Source organism: Arachis stenosperma, chromosome 6 (genome assembly GCF_014773155.1).
Source record: "Arachis stenosperma cultivar V10309 chromosome 6, arast.V10309.gnm1.PFL2, whole genome shotgun sequence".
Classification (NCBI taxonomy): Eukaryota; Viridiplantae; Streptophyta; class Magnoliopsida; order Fabales; family Fabaceae; genus Arachis; species Arachis stenosperma.
Window position 1 is genome coordinate 142,525,120 of NC_080382.1, and position 20,835 is coordinate 142,545,954.

The window sequence follows — 20,835 nt, forward strand, 5'->3', positions numbered from 1 at the left end:
TACATTTTTATTACATTGTTGTTATTATTCATTTCATAAATATTTTATTATTTTCTAAAAATTTTTAATTAAAAAAATTTAAGTTAAATTTAATTTTATATATATTTATTACTGAATATAAATTTAAACTATATTTATAGATGATATATATATGATATTCAATAATATAATACGACTAAGATTTAATTTGATAAAACTTATATTTTTATAAATTATTTTATTTTAATTAAATTAAATTTGAGTAAAATAGTTTATTTTTGTCAAAAGATACTTATTTTTTATAAGTATAATATTAATTTTATTTTTTTATGTTTAATTTTTGCAATGTTTAAATTTTGATGGCCAAACATGATTATTTACTTTAAAAATTAGCTTTCAAAGGATAATTTTTTAAAAGTTATAGTATTTATATTCAGTAAATTAAGTAAAAAAAAATTAATAAGTATAAACAACAATAAATGCGTTTGGTAAAATAGTTTTTAAAATTAAAAAATATTATAATAAACGTTAATGTAATAATTAAATTTAGATATTAATTAATGTATGAAGTTTTTAAAAAATTGTAATCCTTTTTCAAAAAGTTTTTCTAAATTTAGAATAAATATTTTTAAAAAATTGTAATCCTTTTAAAAGAGAAAAAAAAAAAAAAACTCTTTGACAAAGCCATTAGGGAGAAACCGAATCAGAACCTAGTAGCATTAAGAACGAAGCGATATATATGGTTAAATAATAAATCTAGGATTTTTAATGTTGAAATTAATAAACTAACGAGATTTTGGTATCTTTTTAAATTCTGAATTTGAAATAAAAAAAAACTAACATTTAAATTCATTAATTGTATAAAAATTTAAAAGTTATCTTAGATAATTATCCTAATTGTGAGATATATATATATGAGCAGTAACACGCGCGGAAGATTCAAAGCTAACTGAAGAACAATATGAGCGACGACAAAGAATTAATTTCTTCTTTAGCGGAAGCAATTGAAGGAAACAATTACTTACTCACTGAAATTCTTGTTCGTGTGCCTCTCAGAGATGTCATAACTTTTAAACGTGTCTCCAAGCGGTGGCTCTCACTCATCTCCGCCCCTTACTTCTCTCGCATCCGCACCACCGTCCAAAGAACAACAGTCTCCGGTGTGTTCCTAAATCCCGGCATCAATCCTGTAGACCCTGAATTAACATTCTTCTACTTGGATAAAAAAATTCGCAGATTTCGTCCCAAAATTCCCGATAATTCTTCACGGATATTACAATCTTGTAACGGCTTGATAATGCTCTTCCATCCAGGGAAAGACGTGTTTATGTATAACCCCACCACCGGAGCCAAGAAACTCTTGCCGCCGCCCTTTCCATCCTTTGATGAATCATCTTTCGCGTTTTACTCTTTGGCTTTTGATCCCTTGCGATTTTTTGGTTATAAGCTTATCTGCATTTTTAAGTCTTCAAAGGAAGACTTCTACCAAACCATGATTTACTCCTCGGAATCTGGTGCTTGGAAGCACTGCGGTTCTTCCTTCTCGGCTCCCTACGACATGGATTTTACACATGGTGTTTATTTCAAGAACTCAGTTTACTGGATCAGCATCAACACCAAAACGACTTTGCGTTTTGATCTGAACAAAGAGTGCGTGAAGGATGACATGCCTCCTTTACCACCGCAACCTCCTGATCATAATGTCGCTGATCCTAGTTACTTGAATTTCATGAGAATTTACTCAGGATTTGATAATAATAGATATGGATACATTCTTGCACCTGCGTGCGGTTACATGAATTTGGTTATATTTGACTATGAATTCTGTATAAGCGTGTTCCAGTTGAAGGAAGATTCTTCTTCTTCTTCTTCGTCAAGGTCGTGGGTTCTTATGTATAGCGTTGATCTTCGACGCACAAATCTTGAAACTGTTTTTCATGTAAATCTTATTGAAAACTACTCTTTTGAAGGGTATGAATACAGTATAATTCATCTCATTGAAGATGGGGAAAATGAGATGGCTTTGTTATTGCAGAGACCGGACAAAGTTATTACTCTGCGGTTAAAGGATCATACATATTATGATGTGTTTGACATAAAAATAAAAAGAAATCCCCGCCATTATTGTAGTTTTCCAGGAGTTATGGGGTGGTACAGAGCCTTTGAATACGTTGAGAGCTTAGCTTGTGTTTAGACATAGATTTTAGTCTTTGCTTTACTTTGATTTCATCACGTGAATGGCTGATATTTAATCAATTTTAATTTTATGATTTATTTACATTATGCCGCATTTTTTTCAAAAAAAAAAAAAAGAGAAGGATTGTGCACTGGCAATATAAAGTTTGAGTAATATTATACATTCAAATTTTTTTATGAAATTAAATAATAAAATTTGGAACGATTATATTATGTTCAAATTAAAATTAGTTATCAATTTAAAATATATGTTAAAATATAAATACACGTTAAAAATAAATTAAATTTAACTTGTATTTATACATAAATATATTGATGACTGATTTTAATAATTATTTTAGTGTGTAAATAACATTTTTAGACTTAGAATAATGTTAATCATAACTAATTTTTATTAAAAATGATATAAGTATTTGAGTATGTTTTTGTCTTACAGTATTGTTCAGCTTAATATTAGTAAAAAATTAATTTATTATAAATTTAAATTTTATTTAAGAATTTATTATTAGTTAATAAATTGTTATATGTACAAGTAATATTTAGACATTCAACATTTATTTAATAAATGAGTGAAGTAATATAGTAATCACTCGACCAACTTAAATTCATTGACATTTGATTATTTTATTTGAAAAAATATTTTTAGTACTCATTCTGGATATATAGTGTTAACTTTTCAAACCCAACCAGTTGAAATATATTTGGTATATTAATTTTCATTCTATTTCTAGTTTTATCTTATCCAAGTTAATTATAAGCTTCTTTTATTTATAGAATTTGTTTGGATATTATTAAATTGTTAAAAAATATAATTTATAGATGATCATATCATAAAAAATTAATTTTTAAATTTATCATTTGAAATATTATTTGAATATATACATTTAATTGAATAACACTATAAATTTGTCATATTTAAAATACGTAATATTATATAACTAAATTATTTTAATAATTAAATTTAAGTAAGTTGGTTCAATAATTTAAAGATTAATTACAAAAAAGTTTAGTTAAATAAAAGAAAAAATAAAAGCATAAAATAAAAAAATTAATTAAACTACTATTCAATTGTTAAGAATTCCCATTGTACGAGTCAAAGACATAATGCATTAAGGGAAAATTCTTAATCGCGACTAGATATTTTTATGACGGCAACAATTTATTTGTAGTCAACTTTATATAAAATTATTTTTAGATGAATGACATGTATTATTATTTAATTTAAAAAAATTGGTTTATTTTATATAAATAATTTAATTAAAAAACAATTGATATAGTTATGATGTTAAATTTTTACCGTATTTTATTTTAAAAATAATTTGACTAATTTAAATTGAAAAATTGTAGTTAATTGTTTACTATTTAATTTTTATAATCAAAAGTATAATTAAAAACATAAAAAAATAAAATTATCTAATATATTGGACCAGCTAAATGTTAATCATGTTTTTTTTCTATTATAAAATATAAAAAAATTTAATTATCAGACAAAAAATTATGTTATTTTTTAGGATTTAATTTTTTTTATTGTATTTTTATAAAGTTTGCACAAAATTTATTGATCACGTTGACTAAATTTATTTAGTTACCTAAAGTTTGCACAAACTTGTTTACGTTATACGATTTGAATTGTATTAGTATATTTTATTTTTTAATCAATTTAATTTTATTTAAATAATTAAAAATTTAAATTATAAAATTTGTATTAATTTATAATTTAAAATTTAAATAGATATAATTTAAATTAATTATTTATAAAATTGTATGTATTCGTATTATTGTACGCATATAATTAATTATATTTATTCGATTTAAAAAAAATAACGCTTGTTAATTTTTTTATTTAAATACATCCATATTATTTTCAAATTAAAATAATATACTTATTTAAAATAATATGAGTATGTTTATTTAAATTAAAAAATTTTTAAAATAATAAGAGTATGTTTATTTAAAATATTAAAATTTAAAATTTTAAATAAATCTACTTATATTAATTTTAAATTTTATTTAAAATAATACTAATATGTTTATTTAAATTAAAAAATTAAAATAATAAGAGTACATTTATTTAAAAAATTTTAATTTAAAATAATATAAATGTATTTATTTGTTAGTTAAAAATTAACAACGGTTATTTTTTTTAAAAGTTGAATAAATATAATTAATCATATGAGTACAATAATACTAATACATACAATTTTATAAATTATTAATTTAAATTATATCTATTTAAATTTTAAAAATTACAAATTAATACAAATTTTATAATTTAAAATTTTAATTATTTAAATAAAATTAAATTAATTAAAAATAAAAATATACTAATACAATTCAAATCATATTAAAACTTAAACAAATTTGCTGAGTTTATAGACAAACTTTACGTAAATAAATAAGTTTAATCAATGTGATAGGTGAATTTTGTACAAACTTTATAAAAACACAATAAAAAAATTAAATCCTAAAAAATAACATATTTTTTTATATTTTATAATAAAAATAAAAAATTTTATTAATATTGAACTGGTCCAAATTAACTATAATTTTTCAATTTAAATTTATCAATTTATTTTTAAAATAAAATATAATAAAAATTTTAACATCATAGATATATCAATTAGTTTTTTAATTAAATTATTTTATATAAAATAAATTAATTTTTTAAACCAAATAATAATATATATTATTTATCTAAAAATAATGTCATATAAAATAAACTCTAGATAAAGTTTCATGTTTTATGACGAACTTTTTCTTTTTAATATTGTATTAATATGAGTGAAATTCTTTATGATGAATCAAATTGTGTGTTAAATACTATTATGGCCATCTACAAAATGTCACTGATGTTTTATATTTTTTCAATTAAAATAATATTTTTTTAATAAAATATCAATGACATTTTGTGTTTTAGTAATTAAAATAATATTGTTTATTACAAAATATCAGTAATATTTTGTTCTTTCATAATTAAATTTTTTTTTTATTACAAAACATCATTGACATTTTGTACTATCACCATAACCATATAAAACACTAAAATGAACAAATATTTTAATATTTCACATCTAAATTATTCATATGTAAAAGTTTTAGCCTTTTATGACTAATTGACCACCAAAAAATCTGAACAATGGACTACGAGTCTACGACAACACGACAGGTAAGTCCAAAGGAAAGAAACAAAAGGAAAAAGTCTACACTAATTTATTTAATGATATATATATAATAAAATTAATTATTAAAATTAATTATTAATATAAAATATATATTAAAATATAAATATAAATTAAAATTAATTAAATTATATATATTTATAAATAAATATATTAATAATTAATTTTAGTAATTAATTTTAATAATATATAAATAATTTTTTAATTTAAAAAAATTTAGATAAATAATTTTTAAATTTTAGTCAACTAATTTTAAATAATTATTAATTAATAATTATTAGTTAATATAAAATATATTTTAAAAATAAAAAATATTACTTGTTTTTTAATTTTTAATCTTTATTTAATATTTTAATTTAAATAATATTATTTAATTAATTTAAATACTTATTTTTATAGAAAATTATTTATTTTTTATAAAAAATTATTTATTTTTTTAGTTTTTTTTAAATTAAATAATGAACCATTTTTAAAGAATATTTAATTGTATTATTTAAATATATGTGTTGGTCTATTGTTGATTAGACTCTTGTTAGATTATGATTTGTTTATTTTCTTTTACTATATTACGTGTATTCTAAAATTAATCACTAAAATCAACTATTAATATAAAATATACGTTAGAATACAAATATATATTAAAAATAAATTAAATCATACCCATATATTTATACACAAATACATTATTAAACGGTTTTAATAACTAATTTTAGTACACATTTTTTTCATTTTCTCTAACATTATATATGCCGAATGCAACGCTAACAACATGGCAAGTAACAAACACCACTTTCATTTCATAACAACAATGGCAACATCGTCATCGTCGTTGTTGTTTCTTCTCCTTTCAACTCAGCTAGCACTCACTATTGTTCTTCTTCTTCAATCTTTCCTTTCACATGCAAATTTAGATGCTTACTTTCTCGCTTGCCTCTCAAACAACACATGGACAAATCCATCAGCTCCAATTAGCGTCACCGGAGCACTCTACACTAGCGACAACTCATCCTTCTCCGACATCCTCAACCTCCACATCCACAACAAGAGGTTCAACAGACCAAACACACCCAAACCCGTCGCCATTATAACCGCTTTCCATGAATCTCACGTTCAGGCAGCGGTTATATGCTCCAAAGCCAGCAACTTTCAGCTCAGAATCCGAAGCGGCGGCCATGACTTCGAAGGATTCTCCTTCGTATCAGATGTTCCCTTCCTTCTTCTCGACATGTATAATCTTAAATCCATTGACGTCAACATCCAAAACGGCACCGCTTTGGTTGAGGCTGGTGCAACACTTGGCCAGCTTTATTACAGAGTCGCACAGAACAGCCACGTTCATGCCGTTGCTGCCGGAGTCTGTCCTTCTCTAGGCACCGGCGGCCACTTCAGCGGCGGTGGCTACGGCAACCTCATGAGAAAATATGGTCTCTCCGTGGACAACATCATTGACGCAAAAATCGTCGACGTAAATGGTGATATCCTTGACAGAAAATTAATGGGGGAGGATCTGTTCTGGGCCATAAGAGGAGGTGGAGGTGCCAGTTTCGGTGTGATTCTCTCATGGACGATCAAGCTGGTGGCGGTTCCTCCATTGGTGACGGTGTTCAAGGTGAATAGGACCTTGGAACAAGGCGTCATAGACATTGTTTACAAATGGCAACAAGTTGCACCGAAGCTCCACAGGGATCTTTTCATCAGACTCCAACACGAGGTGCATCACAAGACGGTTCAAGTTACCTTCATCGGCGAGTTCTTGGGACGAATCGATAGACTTTTGAGATTGATGAAAAAAAGTTTTCCTGAACTGGGATTAACCAAAAGTGATTGCTTTGAATTGCCTTGGGTAAACAGCACACTTTTCTATGCAGAACAACCAATCGGAACTCCAGCAGAAACGTTGCTATTCGAAGCAAAATACCCTGCTCAGTATTATTTCAAGAGCAAGTCAGATTATGTGAAGAACGTTATTTCGAAAGAGGGATTGCAATCTATATGGAAGAAGTTCATTGAGAGTGAGATAATTATTATGCAATGGAACCCATATGGTGGAAGAATGTGGGAGATTCCAACCTCAGCTACTCCGTTTCCTCATAGAGCAGGGACTTTGTTCAAGATTTTGTACTACATAATTTGGTTACAAGATGGAGAATATGTCACTAATCGTAACTTGAATGTATCAAGGTCTATGTATGAGTTTATGACTCCTTTTGTTTCCAAATCGCCAAGGGAGGCTTTCTTTAACTACAGGGATAGAGATATTGGAGCCAATTCAAGCAATGGAACAACCAACGTTGATGCCGCTCGAATTTATGGAGCCAAGTTTTTTAGACAGAATTTTGATACATTGATGCAGGTTAAAACCAGAGTTGACCCTGAGAACTTTTTTAGATATGAACAGAGTATACCACCTCATAAATTTTAATTCCAATTAGATTAATATTTTACTTGGATTGATATTTGGAGGCTACTCCAATTAAGACGCTTAAAACGTCTTTTTTTAAAGATGTTTTTTTATTAATTAAAATTTAATATATATAATCGATTAAATTATATTATTTTTGTTAAAATTAAATCAAACAAATTAATTTTGTTAAAAAATCGGTAAATTAAACTTTAAATCGATCTAAATTAATATTTATTTTATAAAAAATGACTACAATAATATTATTATAAAAAATTACTAAAATATTCTTATTATATATATTTTTTAATTTTGAAAACCTAAAATTCTAACTCTATAACAGCACAGAGACAAAAAAAAAAAGGGTTAAAATTAGGAGTGTGCATGGGCGGGGTGAAATCGAGTTTGATGTGATCCAGATCCGGCCCGAAATATATACTGGGCCTATTTATTAGACCCGAATCTAACCCTAGATCCGATGAAACCTATATACTTTCAGACCACGATTATACCGGGTAAAAACCGGGCCATTAACATTACATTATCTTGATACCTTCTTATAAGTTAGCATGTGAAAATATCCAAATTTTCAAGAGTCCAACCATTATTTGACATGATAAAATTTACTTAAAAAAATATAATAAGAACCAACTCTTCTCTAAAACTAAAGCATAACCATAATCAATATTAATATTGTCTAATAACACTAAATATTTAAATCAATACAAATAACACAATATTATGCAATAATTAGTCTAAAATCTTATGCATTTTAAACATAAAATATTAACTTATAGTCTTATAATAACTAATAACACAAAATATTAAGATTTACAATACTTAAATTCCACATAAGAATAGCCATCATCCGTCACTAATATACAAAATATTAATTGTGTATGATGACCGGGCCATCGGGCTGATTTCGGATGCCATGGCCTGAACCCGACCCGAAATAATAACCGGGTTTATTTTTGAGACCCTTACCTGGCCTAGACCTAGTAAAATCACACCAAATTAATTTATCTCATCTAATTTTAATAAAAATAACATAATTTAATAAATTATATGTATTAAATTTTAATTATTTAAAAATATTTTTAAAAAAATATTTTATGCGTCTTTATGTAAGTGGCTTCTTATGATTAAGGCCCAGTTTGGGTAAATAACTTAAATAAGTTCTTTTGGAAAAGGAGCTTAAAACATAAGGACTTTTATTAAAAGTAGCTTATAAATAAGTTATTTTGTGTTTGGTTTTTTAGTTATAAAGTACTTATTTTAAAGTTGTAGCGTTTGGATAAATAACGCAAAAAATAAATTTTTTTTATAAAAAAGAATGAATATTAAAATAACCATGATAACAAATATTTTCCAATATTGAATGTTGATTTTACATAACCTAATCACTAATATTGTGTATGATATGGTAGGTGAAAATAAAAAATAAATATAAAATGTGTGTCAATGTATATTTTATTGCTGTTTTTTATTTTTTATTTTTACTATTGTTAGAACTCTCTTCTCCTTTATTGAGATCAAGAACTTGTTATAATTAACTATGAAAATAATAATAAGCTATAAAATTACATATAAAAAAAAATAAAATTAAAACTGAAATTTCATACCACACTTGAATACAAATTTAATAATAAAAAATAGTGATAAAATGATAAAAAAATATTTAGAAGGAATATATGCAGTAAGTTGTTGAGATGTAATATTGTCTAAAAATGTGGTGGAAGATCAATACTTTCATCAGATGTTTTATTACATAAAAATGGTGAGACTTTGAACATTGCATGAGAATGATGGTGGAAGGCCAGTGCTTCTAGCAGACCTTGTGTGAAAATGGTGATGAAGGGTCAGTATTTTTCAGAGTCAAGAAGGAAAGTAGATTTTTTTTGTTTTAAAATTAATTTTTTTAAAGTAAATGGTAGAATGACTTCTCGAAAAGCAAGAAGTCATATATTTCTACTTCTTCAAAAAACTGCAAATTAACTTTTCGAAAAGTTAAAAGCTTTTTTTAAAATAGTGCCAAACACATAGATTGTGACTTTTTATAATTCAAAAATAAAAAAAAGTAGCTTCTGCTACTTCCAAACGGGCTCTAAATGTTTTTATTAACTTGCAACATTTTTTTAACAGAAAAAAACCTTCGACAAAGCCATTAGTGAGTTAGAAATAAAAGGATTCAGAACCAAATTAACAAGTCACCAAAAAAAACAGTAGTCACCAAAAAGAGAGAACCAAGTTAACAACGGAATTATATGATTCAACTTTAGATTTTTAATTTTTAAAATTAAATAACTAATGAGTAATGAGATTGTTCAACCTTTTCAAATTTTGAACTTGAATATCTTAAAATTTCTAAGATATTAAAAATATATATATAACTCTCTTTTAAATTTATTATATAAAAATTAAAAAATTATCTACTTAAACAGTAACACAATCGTCGAACACTGAAAGCTAAGTGAAGAACGAGCCACAACAGAGTTAATCTCTTCTTCAATGGAAGTAATTGAAGGAAGTGACGCCTTACTTATTGAAATTCTTGTTCGTCTCCCCCTCGGAGATGTCATAACCTTCAAACGTGTCTCCAAGCAGTAGCTCTCTCTCATTTCTAACCCTTACTTCTCTCGCTGCCGCGCCACCGTCCAAGGAACAAGATTTTCCGGTTTGATCCTAGATCCCGACGTCGTCAATCCTCAACATCGTGAATTAACATTCTTCTATTTCAATAAGAAAATTCGTAGACCGTGCCGCCCCCGGCGCATATTTGTTAGGATTTGGTTGAATTAGTCCCACATTGCTTAGGATAGCAAATGGAGTGGGTGGCCTATGCTATAAATATGAGGCTAAGTTCTCTATATTTTTGCACCAGTCGAAAACACTTAAAGCTTGTATCTGACTTTTCTTTTCCTCTATACTCTTTGATTAGAGAGTGTTGTGAGGTGTAGTTAAATATTTGTTTTGAGAGAGTGTGGGTGTACTAGGGTGCCGGTGTTAGAGAGAAAGAAGTCTATGTGTTGTAACAATTTTCACATAGTGATATTTTCTGGTTGTCATTTGGCAACGGTCGTGGTTTTTTCTCCAGTAATTGAAATTTCCACGTTAAATTGTGTTGTGATTGTGTTTATTTTATTTTTCTGTGAAAAGTATTTTTTCAAGGAAAAATGGTGTATTATTCCCAACAATATTCTGTCCCAAAGTCTCCGATAATTTTTCATATATGTTACAATCTTGCAACGGCTTGATGTTTCTCCGCCAATTCAGTGACATGTTTATCTATAATCCCACAACAGGAGACAAGAAACCCTTGCTCTCGCCCTTTCCATCGTTTGATAAATCACCTTGGCCGGTGTACTCTCTGACTTTTGATCCCTTGCGATTTCTCGGTTATAAGCTGATCTGCATTTTTGGTGACAAGTCTTCAAAGAAAGACGACGACCAAACCATGATTTACTCCTCGGAATCCGGTGCCTGGAAGCACTGCGGTTCTTCCTTCTCGGCTCCCTTAGACATGGATCTTGCACATGGTGTTTATTTCAAAGACTCAATTTACTGGAACGGTAACAAAAGCAAAACGACGCTGCGTTTTGATCTGAAAACAGAGTGGATGACATGCCTCCTTTGCCCCCGGCGCCTCAAGATCTTAATGTTGGTGGCTCTAGTTACTTGGATGTCGTGAAACTTCTCTTAAAACTAGCTTATAATGGATATGGATACATTCTTGCACCTACATGCGGTTACATAAATTTTGTTAGAGTTGACTTTAAATTCTGTATGTGCGTGTTCCGGTTGAAGGAAGATGATTATTCTTCGTCAAGGTCGTAGGTTCTTATGCACAGCATCGATCTTCGACGTACAAATCTTAAACGTACTTTGAATACAAGTCTTGCTGGAAACTACAGCATACTCCATTTCATTAAAGATGGTGAAGATGATGAGATGGCTTTGTTTGTGCAGATAGATGGAAAAGTTATTGCTCTGCGATTAAAAGATCATACCCGTTATGATGTGTTTGACTTTGACTTCAAAATAAAAAAAATCCCCGCCATTATTATTCTTTTCCAGGAGTTATGGGATGGTACAGAGCCTTCGAGTACGTTGAGAGCTTAGCTTGTCTTTAAACATAGATCTTTTAGCTTTTGCTTTACTTTGATTTCATGTTGTAACACTTGATATTTAATAGATTTTAATTTTATTATTTATTTACATTGTGCTGCATTTTTATTAAAAAAAGGAGAAGGATTGTGTATGACAGTAGAAAATTTAACAATTATGTTAAGTGTATATCAAAATTAATCATCAAAGTATAAAAAATATGTTGGAATATAAATACATATTAAAAACAAATTAAATCACACATATATTTATACACAAATACATTAATAACTAATTTTAGTGTACAAATAATATTTTTAAAAATTTAGACAAATCAAACAATAATTAGTGACATATAATTTTTGCTATAATTATTTTATACATTAAAAAACTAATATTCAAATACAAAATAAATCTCGAGTTCAAATAACAGTGCAAATGATTACAAGCTCTAACAGTGCAAAAAAAAAAAAAATTAACTTTTTACAAACTAGTTATATTTATCTCCGCGGTCAAAGTCTTCTTATAGTAGGGCCTATGTACTGCCCTCTCTTAACCATCAAGTTCTCCGGCAGTTGAGTCTCCTCTAACCATGTTACTTCAGATGCTTTATCTACCTCAACACCTTTTATTTAAAAATTAACACATGTTAGGATTTGGCTATTTCTATTAGGCTTACTATTATTAGGACAAGGAGGAGGAGAAGTACTTGGAAGATCTTTGATAGGAGGAGATCTTCAGAAATAGGAGCAGTGTCTTCCATTTTCTGTTGAGTATGGTGGAAAAAGTTTAAAGTGCCGATGGTAAGTTCCGGTCAACTGATTTGATGACAGTACCCTTCAATGGTAATATTTCAGAAACAGATTTTAAGAAATAATTAAAATAAAAAAAAATCATATATCATTAAAAAGTATGAATGGAACAAAGGTCTTACAAGGTCTGCAAGTTGATCAGCTTCCCAAGTTCAGGTGGAACAACTCCAGAAAAATTGTTTGCTTCCACCATCCTAATTAATGTTTCAAAACTACCATTTCAGTGAATATTGAAAAAAGCACACTATATGAATGAATAGACTTAAAGCTCAAAACATACAGGTATGTGAGAGTAGTAATATTTCCTACATGCTTTGGAATTTCCCCGGACAAGCGATTCACAAGAAGAGAGCTGCATCATGTTATATGAAATATGTAATCAAATAGAAGAACAATATGGAATTTGTCCTTTAAGCTAAGAAAACAGAGCATTGAAGAAAAAATAACCAAGTAAAATTCAATAACAAAATATCAGATCTCATATACTAGTTGTTATAAAAGCAAAAACAAGACATACAATGAGAATGAGCAACATAAATAATTCATATTGTGGCAATCTGAGTCTTACTTGTATAGTCCTAGAAATCCTTCATGCTTTGATAACCTTTTCAATGATTGATACACACGCAGATTATGAAATCCTGCTGTCCTTGTCTGCAGATTTAAAAAACAGATGCAAAATTATAATTAAAAAAAAAAATTGTTAAAGAGGAACATACATAAACCCATTTACAAAACAATGAGCAAGCATAAGAATAGAAAACTCTCCTTGACAAATTAAAAGGAACTATTAGACTCTCAAAGGAACTTGATGCAATGTAAGTTACATACAGGGATGAAAAATCAAGAACTTTAAGTATCCAGCAAGAGCCACCATTACCAATGGAGTGGCAAAATCAAACTGAGACACTAGACAAGTGCAGTTACATAGTTAAGCCATAGCACCATGACAAACATTTTTTCTTTACAAACTTTACTTCTCTCCCCTGCCATTGTGCTCTTAGTAGTAAAGTCTAACTTCTAAGTCACACATACTTACCATAGTTCAAAACCATTAATAGAATCACTTATTGCATTTATTCAACAAAGCTTCTCACGTCAGGGTTTTAATTCATAGTTCATTCTCAATTTTATTCTTAGTTCTGTTTCATGATTTCTCAACAAAATACTCCCCAATTCTTTATCAACACAGCACATATAAAGGCTATGATGTTCATATCCTCAATCATAAATAACATGAGCAAAGAAGAAGGACCTGCCAGAGAATCTTGACCCGTTCGAGGGGTGCAACAGTGGTCTTAGAAATCGCACCAGCGAAGCCACCGGTGATGAGCAGTGTTGTGGTTTAGGTGTCTCTATCAAACTATATATCAGTTTGGCTTGTGTTTTCCATCATTTAAGTGAATGATAAAGGCATTATTATACAATATAAAGGCACTGTTCTGGGGGATTGTGTACAGCCTAACATAGGAAGAATTTCAGTTGGTCTTTTCAATGGTAGAATTTCTTTAGAGCACTAATTGGACTGAATTTTCTTTTTAAAACTTTTAATGTGAGAAACTGAGAATTATTAATCTAAAGGACTTATAAACTAATGAAAGTTAGGCCAAATTGAATATTGTTGGAACCCTACGTTGCTATCAAAGCAGTGGATGCAGCAGATAAGGTATGGTTACAGTTAGTTGAGTGAATGCAAAGCAAGAAGCCAATCAAACCTTGCAGCTTATTGACATCTCCCCTAATTACCAGTGTCTTGGGTTGAAGAGTCAATTTTGAATTTTCCCACAGCTAAAAAGTGAACAAAAAAGCAAAAACAAGCATCTCAGAAATTGCTAAGATGTCTATCCAATTCCTCAGTTTGCAGCAGCAGCTATAAATTCAGCTTCAATCTGAATCTGTAAGCTAACTTATTATGCAGAGTTGTTACGAAAATCCTTTTAGCATGCTAGATTCATATGCAATGAAAATCTATAATATGATTAAAGTTGTAAATTTGCACAATGAAAATCTGTAAGCTGAATACCGTGCACAATGAAGAAACACCATTCCAAATCCCTAGTATTCAGCTTCGACAATTCTAAAAAACCACATGCAACATGATTTTTAAGATTCTAACAAAAGAAAAAACGAAAGACTTACAGCAACAAATTCTACTTCCAGCAACAAAAAAATTTACCGTGATATGTTCAGCATCAAATTCTACTTACGGCAACAAATTCTACTTCTACCAACAAATTCAGCATATTGAAAATTCTTAACAACAAATTCACGTATAATAACTTTCAGCAACAAAAACTTAAACTCCAATTCTCCAAATATGATTTCCAGCAAAACAAAATTAGCTGAATCATTATTTCAGCAACAACCTCAACTTTCAACAATTCAAGATAAAATGCAATGAAATTGAAAAAGAAATAACAGGGCCGAAGGAAGATGAAACTCACCTACCCAGGACCAACTCACGGCAAAGGAAGTGTTGGCGGAGTGCTGTTAGGGGTTGCTGCAATTGAATGCCTCGTTCCTCGCGTACGCATCCACCGCCGCCCATATATGCTGCTCCGCGATCAAATCCGCATCCGACACCGTCGTGTAATCCTCCCACGCCGATTTGGTTCCAGGGAATCTCAACGGAACCCTCTCGTGCTTGCAAATCGCCGCGTACACGCACGGGGCTCCCACCATGTTCATCAAGCTGTAAGGTGAGAATCCGAAGATCACTTATGGCCGGTGAACCCACCAAGAAACACCGTCCTTCGTCTGCGTCTCTTCGTACAAGATGTCTTCCTGAGTGTAATAGAAATTGGGGGCCTTGAGCCGCGGCGGATCCTCCGTGAACGGCGGCTCGTGGGGTTGGATCTTGCCAAAGAGCTCGAAGGTACCAAAAAAACAGTAGTCACAAAAAAAAAACCAAGTTAACAACGGAATTATATGATTCAACTTTAGATTTTTAATTTTTAAAATTAACTAACTAATGAGTAATGAGATTGTTGGAACTTGAATATCTTAAAATCTCTAAGATATTAAAAAATATATATAACTATCTTTTAAATTCACTAGATAAAAATTAGAAAGTTATCTACTTATCTTGCTTAGCTGCATATCTTATTTGGGATTGAGATATATATAAACAGTAACACACTCATCTAACACTGAAAGCTGAGTCAAGAACAACCATGAACCAGAAAGAGTTAATTTCTTCTTCAATGGAAGTAATTGAAGGAATCGATGGCTTACTCACTGAAATCCTTGTTCGTCTCCCCCTCAGAGATGTCATAACCTTCAAAGGTGTCTCCAAGCGGTGGCTCTCTCTCATCTCTGACCCTTACTTCTCTCGCCGCCGCGCCACCTTCCAAGGAACAAGATTCTCCGGTTTGATCCTTGATCCCGACGTCGTCAATCCTCAACATCGTGAATTAACATTTTTCTACTTCAATAAGAAGATTCGTAGACCGTGCCGCCGCCGGCGCATATTCTGTCCCAAAGTTCCCGATAATTGCTCATCTATGTTACAATCTTGCAACGGCTTGATGCTTCTCCGCCGATTCAATGACACGTTTATCTATAATCCCACCACTGGAGACAAGAAACCCTTGCTCTCGCCCTTTCCATCGTTTGATGAATCAGCTTCCCCGGAGTACTCTCTGGCTTTTGATCCCTTGCGATTTCTCGGTTATAAGCTGATCTGCATTTTCCCTGGCAAATCTTCAAAGAAAGATGGCTACCAAACCATGATTTATTCCTCGGAATCCGGTACCTGGGAGCACTGCGGTTCTTCCTTCTCGGCTCCCTTAGACATGGATTTTGCACATGGTGTTTATTTCAAGGACTCAGTTTACTGGATCGGTAACAAAAGCAAAACGACGCTGCGTTTTGATCTGAAAACAGAGTACGTGAAGGATGACATGCCTCCTTTGCCTCCGGCGCCTCAAAATATTAATGTTGGTGGCTCTAGTGACGTGAAACTTCCCTTAAAACGAGCTTATGATGGATATGGATACATTCTTGCACCTGCATGCGGTTACATGAATTTAGTTGGAGCTGACTTTGAATTCTGTATGCGCGTGTTCCGGTTGAAGGAAGATGATTATTCTTCATCAAAGTCATGGGTTCTTATGCACAGCGTTGATCTTCGACGTACAAATCTTAAACGTGTTTTGAATACAGATCCTGCTGGAAACTACAGCATAATCCATCTCATTAAAGATGGTGAAGATGATGAGATGGCTTTGTTTGTGCAGGTAGATGGAAAAGTTATTGCTCTGCGATTAAAGGATCATACCCGTTATGATGTGATTGACTTTGACTTCAAAATACAAGAAAATTTCCGTCGTTATTATTCTTTTCCAGGAGTTATGGGATGGTACAGAGCCTTTGAGTACGTTGAGAGCTTAGCTTGTCTTTAAACATAGATCTTTTAGCTTTTGCTTTACTTTTGATTTCATCTTGTGTAACACTTTTTATTTAATAGATTTTAATTTTATGATTTATTGATTTATTTACATTGTTCTGCACTCTTATTAAGAAAAGGAGAAGGATTGTGTAACACTTTTATTAGTACATAAAACAATGGATCCAACTATTCAATTGAACAATCATTCAACAATAGAGCAAAAAAATGAAACATGTCTAAACTACTAATTTCCATATATCAATGAATATAGAGAGGATTACAAATTAAATCTAAAATTAAAATAAATAAAAAGAAAGAGTATTCTAGAAGAGATTCCTAATTCCTCGTGTCAAGAATTCATTTCACACAAACATGGTCTCATAAAGGACATGGCGTGTCTCATTATCACACATGTTTCTTTGAAGACTACGCATAATGTGATTTGAGTAGCTGAAAAAAAATCCTTTGTAAGGTCGACTGTGCACAGCAGCTTCTTGTATCTAAAATACCAATGAGAAAAATCATATAATTAATCAAAATGTGACATTCCAGAATAACAGAAAACGAGGCAAAAATGCTGCGTTTAAATTCAATGATGGCACAAGGGAAAAATAAAAACACCTAGCACAACACAATCATGTTCTATTTCATCATTGACAAATTTCCAATCAAATAATTTCTCCTCAACAAATCTGTGCCACTGTTTTATAAGTTATTTTATATAAGTTATTTTATATATATTTGGATCAAATATGAAGAATGTATCAAGAAATTTTTACATGAGGTTTTTGTTCAAATTAAAAGAAATATGAACAGAGGAGAATAAAAATAATGTAAACATTGGTTAGAGGGATATAATCAGCAGGATAACTAAAGACGAAAGTAAAATTAGAAAAAAAAGTAGAAAAAAAGAGAGACTTAGTTTGATAGCATGTGGAATTGTAAAGACCTGTTTTCAAGTTTAGAATTGATGATATCAGGCAGCGGAATCATCTGAGTCTTTGAGACAGCATATACTGTGTGACCACAGATTGCACCAATTTTGCCTTCTTTTTGTTATAAGCAGCATGTAGTAAGGTCCCAGAAATTTGATGAACCCTAAAAGCATAGAAGCAGAATAACATATTATGATAAGTACTAATAATTTGTCAGCATGCAGTGAAGACGTTATGGATCTACATACCAACAATTCCATAACAAGTTGGTTTTTTATTATTCTCATTAAAGTTGAATGCTAAATTCACAAAATCATGCCAATCAGCTTAATTTCAAGTGCAAAAGGGGAAAACGGTGTTGCTTCAAATAATAAAGTGAGAATCATGAACCTAAATTGTAAAATTAAAAATGAATTGAGACAAATATATCAATTTTGCACCAATATCCCCAATGCAATTGAAGTACCAAACATAAATCCCCTGGCTTAATCTATTTTTGGCAAATGAGAACCCAAAACAGAACCTATAACCCTAAAAGTTAGAAACAATACACATTCAGAAGCAAAAACCCCCCAAATTAAAAACCATAAAATCAGAACCCAAAACTGCAGGACACCTTCTCACAAAGCCACAAAGTCAATTCATCACAAATTGAATAAAGAACAAAATCAGAATTCAACACTAATAATAACAAGCAATGTTCATATGCGATTCTGCACGATAAAGCTTCTAACACAGACAGCAATGTTCATGTAATCCCGCATTATCTATGGATTCAGCTAAGTTCTTCCGCAGTACAAGAAAAACAAAAGAATTCACTTTAGAAATGATATTGATCCTGGCATATGATTAAGTATGGTGTATCAAAGCTGCAGATAAATTGACATATACCTTGACAAAAACATTCCCTCTGCCGCTTTTTCTCGCATCAGGATCGCAACGAGATCACATGACCCTTATCACTTTTCCATGTAGTAAAGAATGATTCTTCAACTCAATTGCACGACTTGCTATTCATGAAAATCAAAGACAACGAATTAAATTAACAATAACTAGACTACATTAATTAACAAGATAACATTCTTAATATGCTATGGTTTTATTTTTTCAATCCTTCTCACAATCCACCAACATTACCAACAGCAACAATAGAAGAAAAGACAGAAAAAATAATAATTAATTTGTTCACAATGAGATTCACTTCCAAGTACCTCTCCAGAGATTCGCTCAGTGAAAGCCACAATGAAATTTCTCAGGATGCCAGCCAGCTCGATCACCACCAGCTCCTTCTCCGAGTCGTCGCCTCTGCCAAAGACGTCAATGATGCCTTGCCCTGTTGCCCATAATCGCACAGAACTCTTCAAGAAACGGAGGTGGCGTCGTTTTCGCTGACTGATTCTTCCACCATCATCTCCGCCGCGCTTCTGCGGAACACTTTCGAGCTCGCGTTGTTCATTTTCTATGCCATGCACGCAAGTCTCGATTCAGGTCACAAATGGACCTTTAGTTTAGGGATGGAAGTGATCGAGGCCAAATGCACATGTATATACGATCTTGATTTAGAGTTTGGCGGCATTCTGAGGGTTTCCGATGCCCTTATGGTGCTCAAATATATCTGTGAAGAGGAGGGGGGAAGAGATGCTGGGGAGTAGGTAGGGTGGGGTTTTATTTATTTATTTAATATTATTTTTATTAATAATAAAGGGTAATGTGATAAAAAAAATATAATTGAAATAGAAAATGACGATTTTATAATGTTTTATAATGTTGGGAATAATTTTAATAAAAAAAAATGTTGGAAACGATTTTAATTTTTATCTTAGATTTTGGAAACAAAAAAATACTTAATTCTAATAAAAAATTCATCAACTATGATAATGAATTTGAATTTTAAGATTATAATGAATGAATTAAACAAAGTTAACTAAATAATTCAAATAAACAAATAAATAAGTTTTTTAAATCATTTATAGTTTATTATAAAAATAATAATAAGTTAGAAGTTTGATAATCAAATTGTATTATAAGGATTAATAAAAAGTTTGAAAGATGGAATATATATTTGTTTTTATTGGATTCTTAGAAAAAATATAATTATTTCGTACTAACTAAGTGTTTGTGGTGCGGTTTAAATTGATTTTGTGTTAAAAATTTATCTAATTCAAATATTAATTTTACTTGCAGTACAGTTTATATTAGATAATATTTTTTAGACAATTTGGTCCAATTTCAAATAAAAAATTTTAATTTAGATTGAGTAGGATTTGCAATATTATATATATAACAAGTGTCAACTTTAAAATATAAATAACCAACAATAATATAATAAGTTTTAATAGAATTCTAAAAAATTAACAATAACATAATAATAAAAATAAAGTTATAAGTTGGTTATTAAAATAAATAATAAATAAATCTCATTTTGAATTCATAAGATGTTCATTAAATAATAGTACTATATGAATAAGATAAAAATATATAACAAATTAAATATATTATAAATAAAATTTGAAATATAATAATAAAATAATAATATTAGACTATATTGTGTGGTTTGAATTAAATTGGTTCATTTTAAAAAATAGATACAAAATCTGATTCAATCTATATAGTTTGTTAAAAATAAAATCTAAATAAATTTTAATAAGTACAATTTTAATTCAGTTCAAATTATATTAAATTATACAATTTGTCTAAACACCTATACTTGATATTAGGACAAAATGCATAATTAAACTAATTGGAGGCCCAAATTATACAATTTTACCAAATTAAAAAATATTACCTGAATTTTTCAAAATGTCGTTCGAATTAGATAAATTAATAATAATTTGAA

The 20,835-nt window shown here is 29.7% G+C and overlaps 2 protein-coding genes and 1 long non-coding RNA gene across 3 annotated transcripts; 2 read left to right on the plus strand and 1 right to left on the minus strand.

Moving 5' to 3' along the window:
• The first annotated feature begins 940 nt into the window (after positions 1–940).
• Positions 941–2,173, plus strand: LOC130934878 (F-box protein At5g07610-like). The gene has a single exon (XM_057864402.1). The coding sequence runs from the start codon at positions 941–943 to the stop codon at positions 2,171–2,173; it is 1,233 nt and encodes a 410-aa protein (XP_057720385.1).
• Positions 2,174–6,162: 3,989 nt separating this feature from the next.
• Positions 6,163–17,173, plus strand: LOC130934879 (berberine bridge enzyme-like 17). Its single transcript, XM_057864403.1, has 2 exons — positions 6,163–7,760; positions 15,910–17,173. Exons 1-2 carry the CDS (start codon positions 6,163–6,165, stop codon positions 17,075–17,077), a joined length of 2,766 nt encoding a protein of 921 aa, XP_057720386.1. The 3' UTR covers positions 17,078–17,173.
• Positions 17,174–17,288: 115 nt separating this feature from the next.
• On the minus strand, positions 17,289–19,615 carry LOC130936440 (uncharacterized). The gene is made up of 4 exons (XR_009068109.1): positions 19,211–19,615; positions 18,891–19,009; positions 18,014–18,162; positions 17,289–17,564 (listed from the first exon to the last, which is right to left on the minus strand). It is a non-coding gene; the product is annotated as an uncharacterized LOC130936440 (long non-coding RNA).
• Between the last annotated feature and the right edge of the window lie 1,220 nt (positions 19,616–20,835).

Coding starts and splice junctions, on each gene's coding strand:
- LOC130934878 (XM_057864402.1), top strand. CDS start 941: ATGAGCGACGACAAAGAATTAATTTCTTCTTTAGCGGAAGCAATTGAA.
- LOC130934879 (XM_057864403.1), top strand. CDS start 6,163: ATGGCAACATCGTCATCGTCGTTGTTGTTTCTTCTCCTTTCAACTCAG. Junction 7,761..15,909: donor AGATATGAACAGAGTATACC/ACCTCATAAATT, acceptor CGATGGCTTACT/CACTGAAATCCTTGTTCGTC.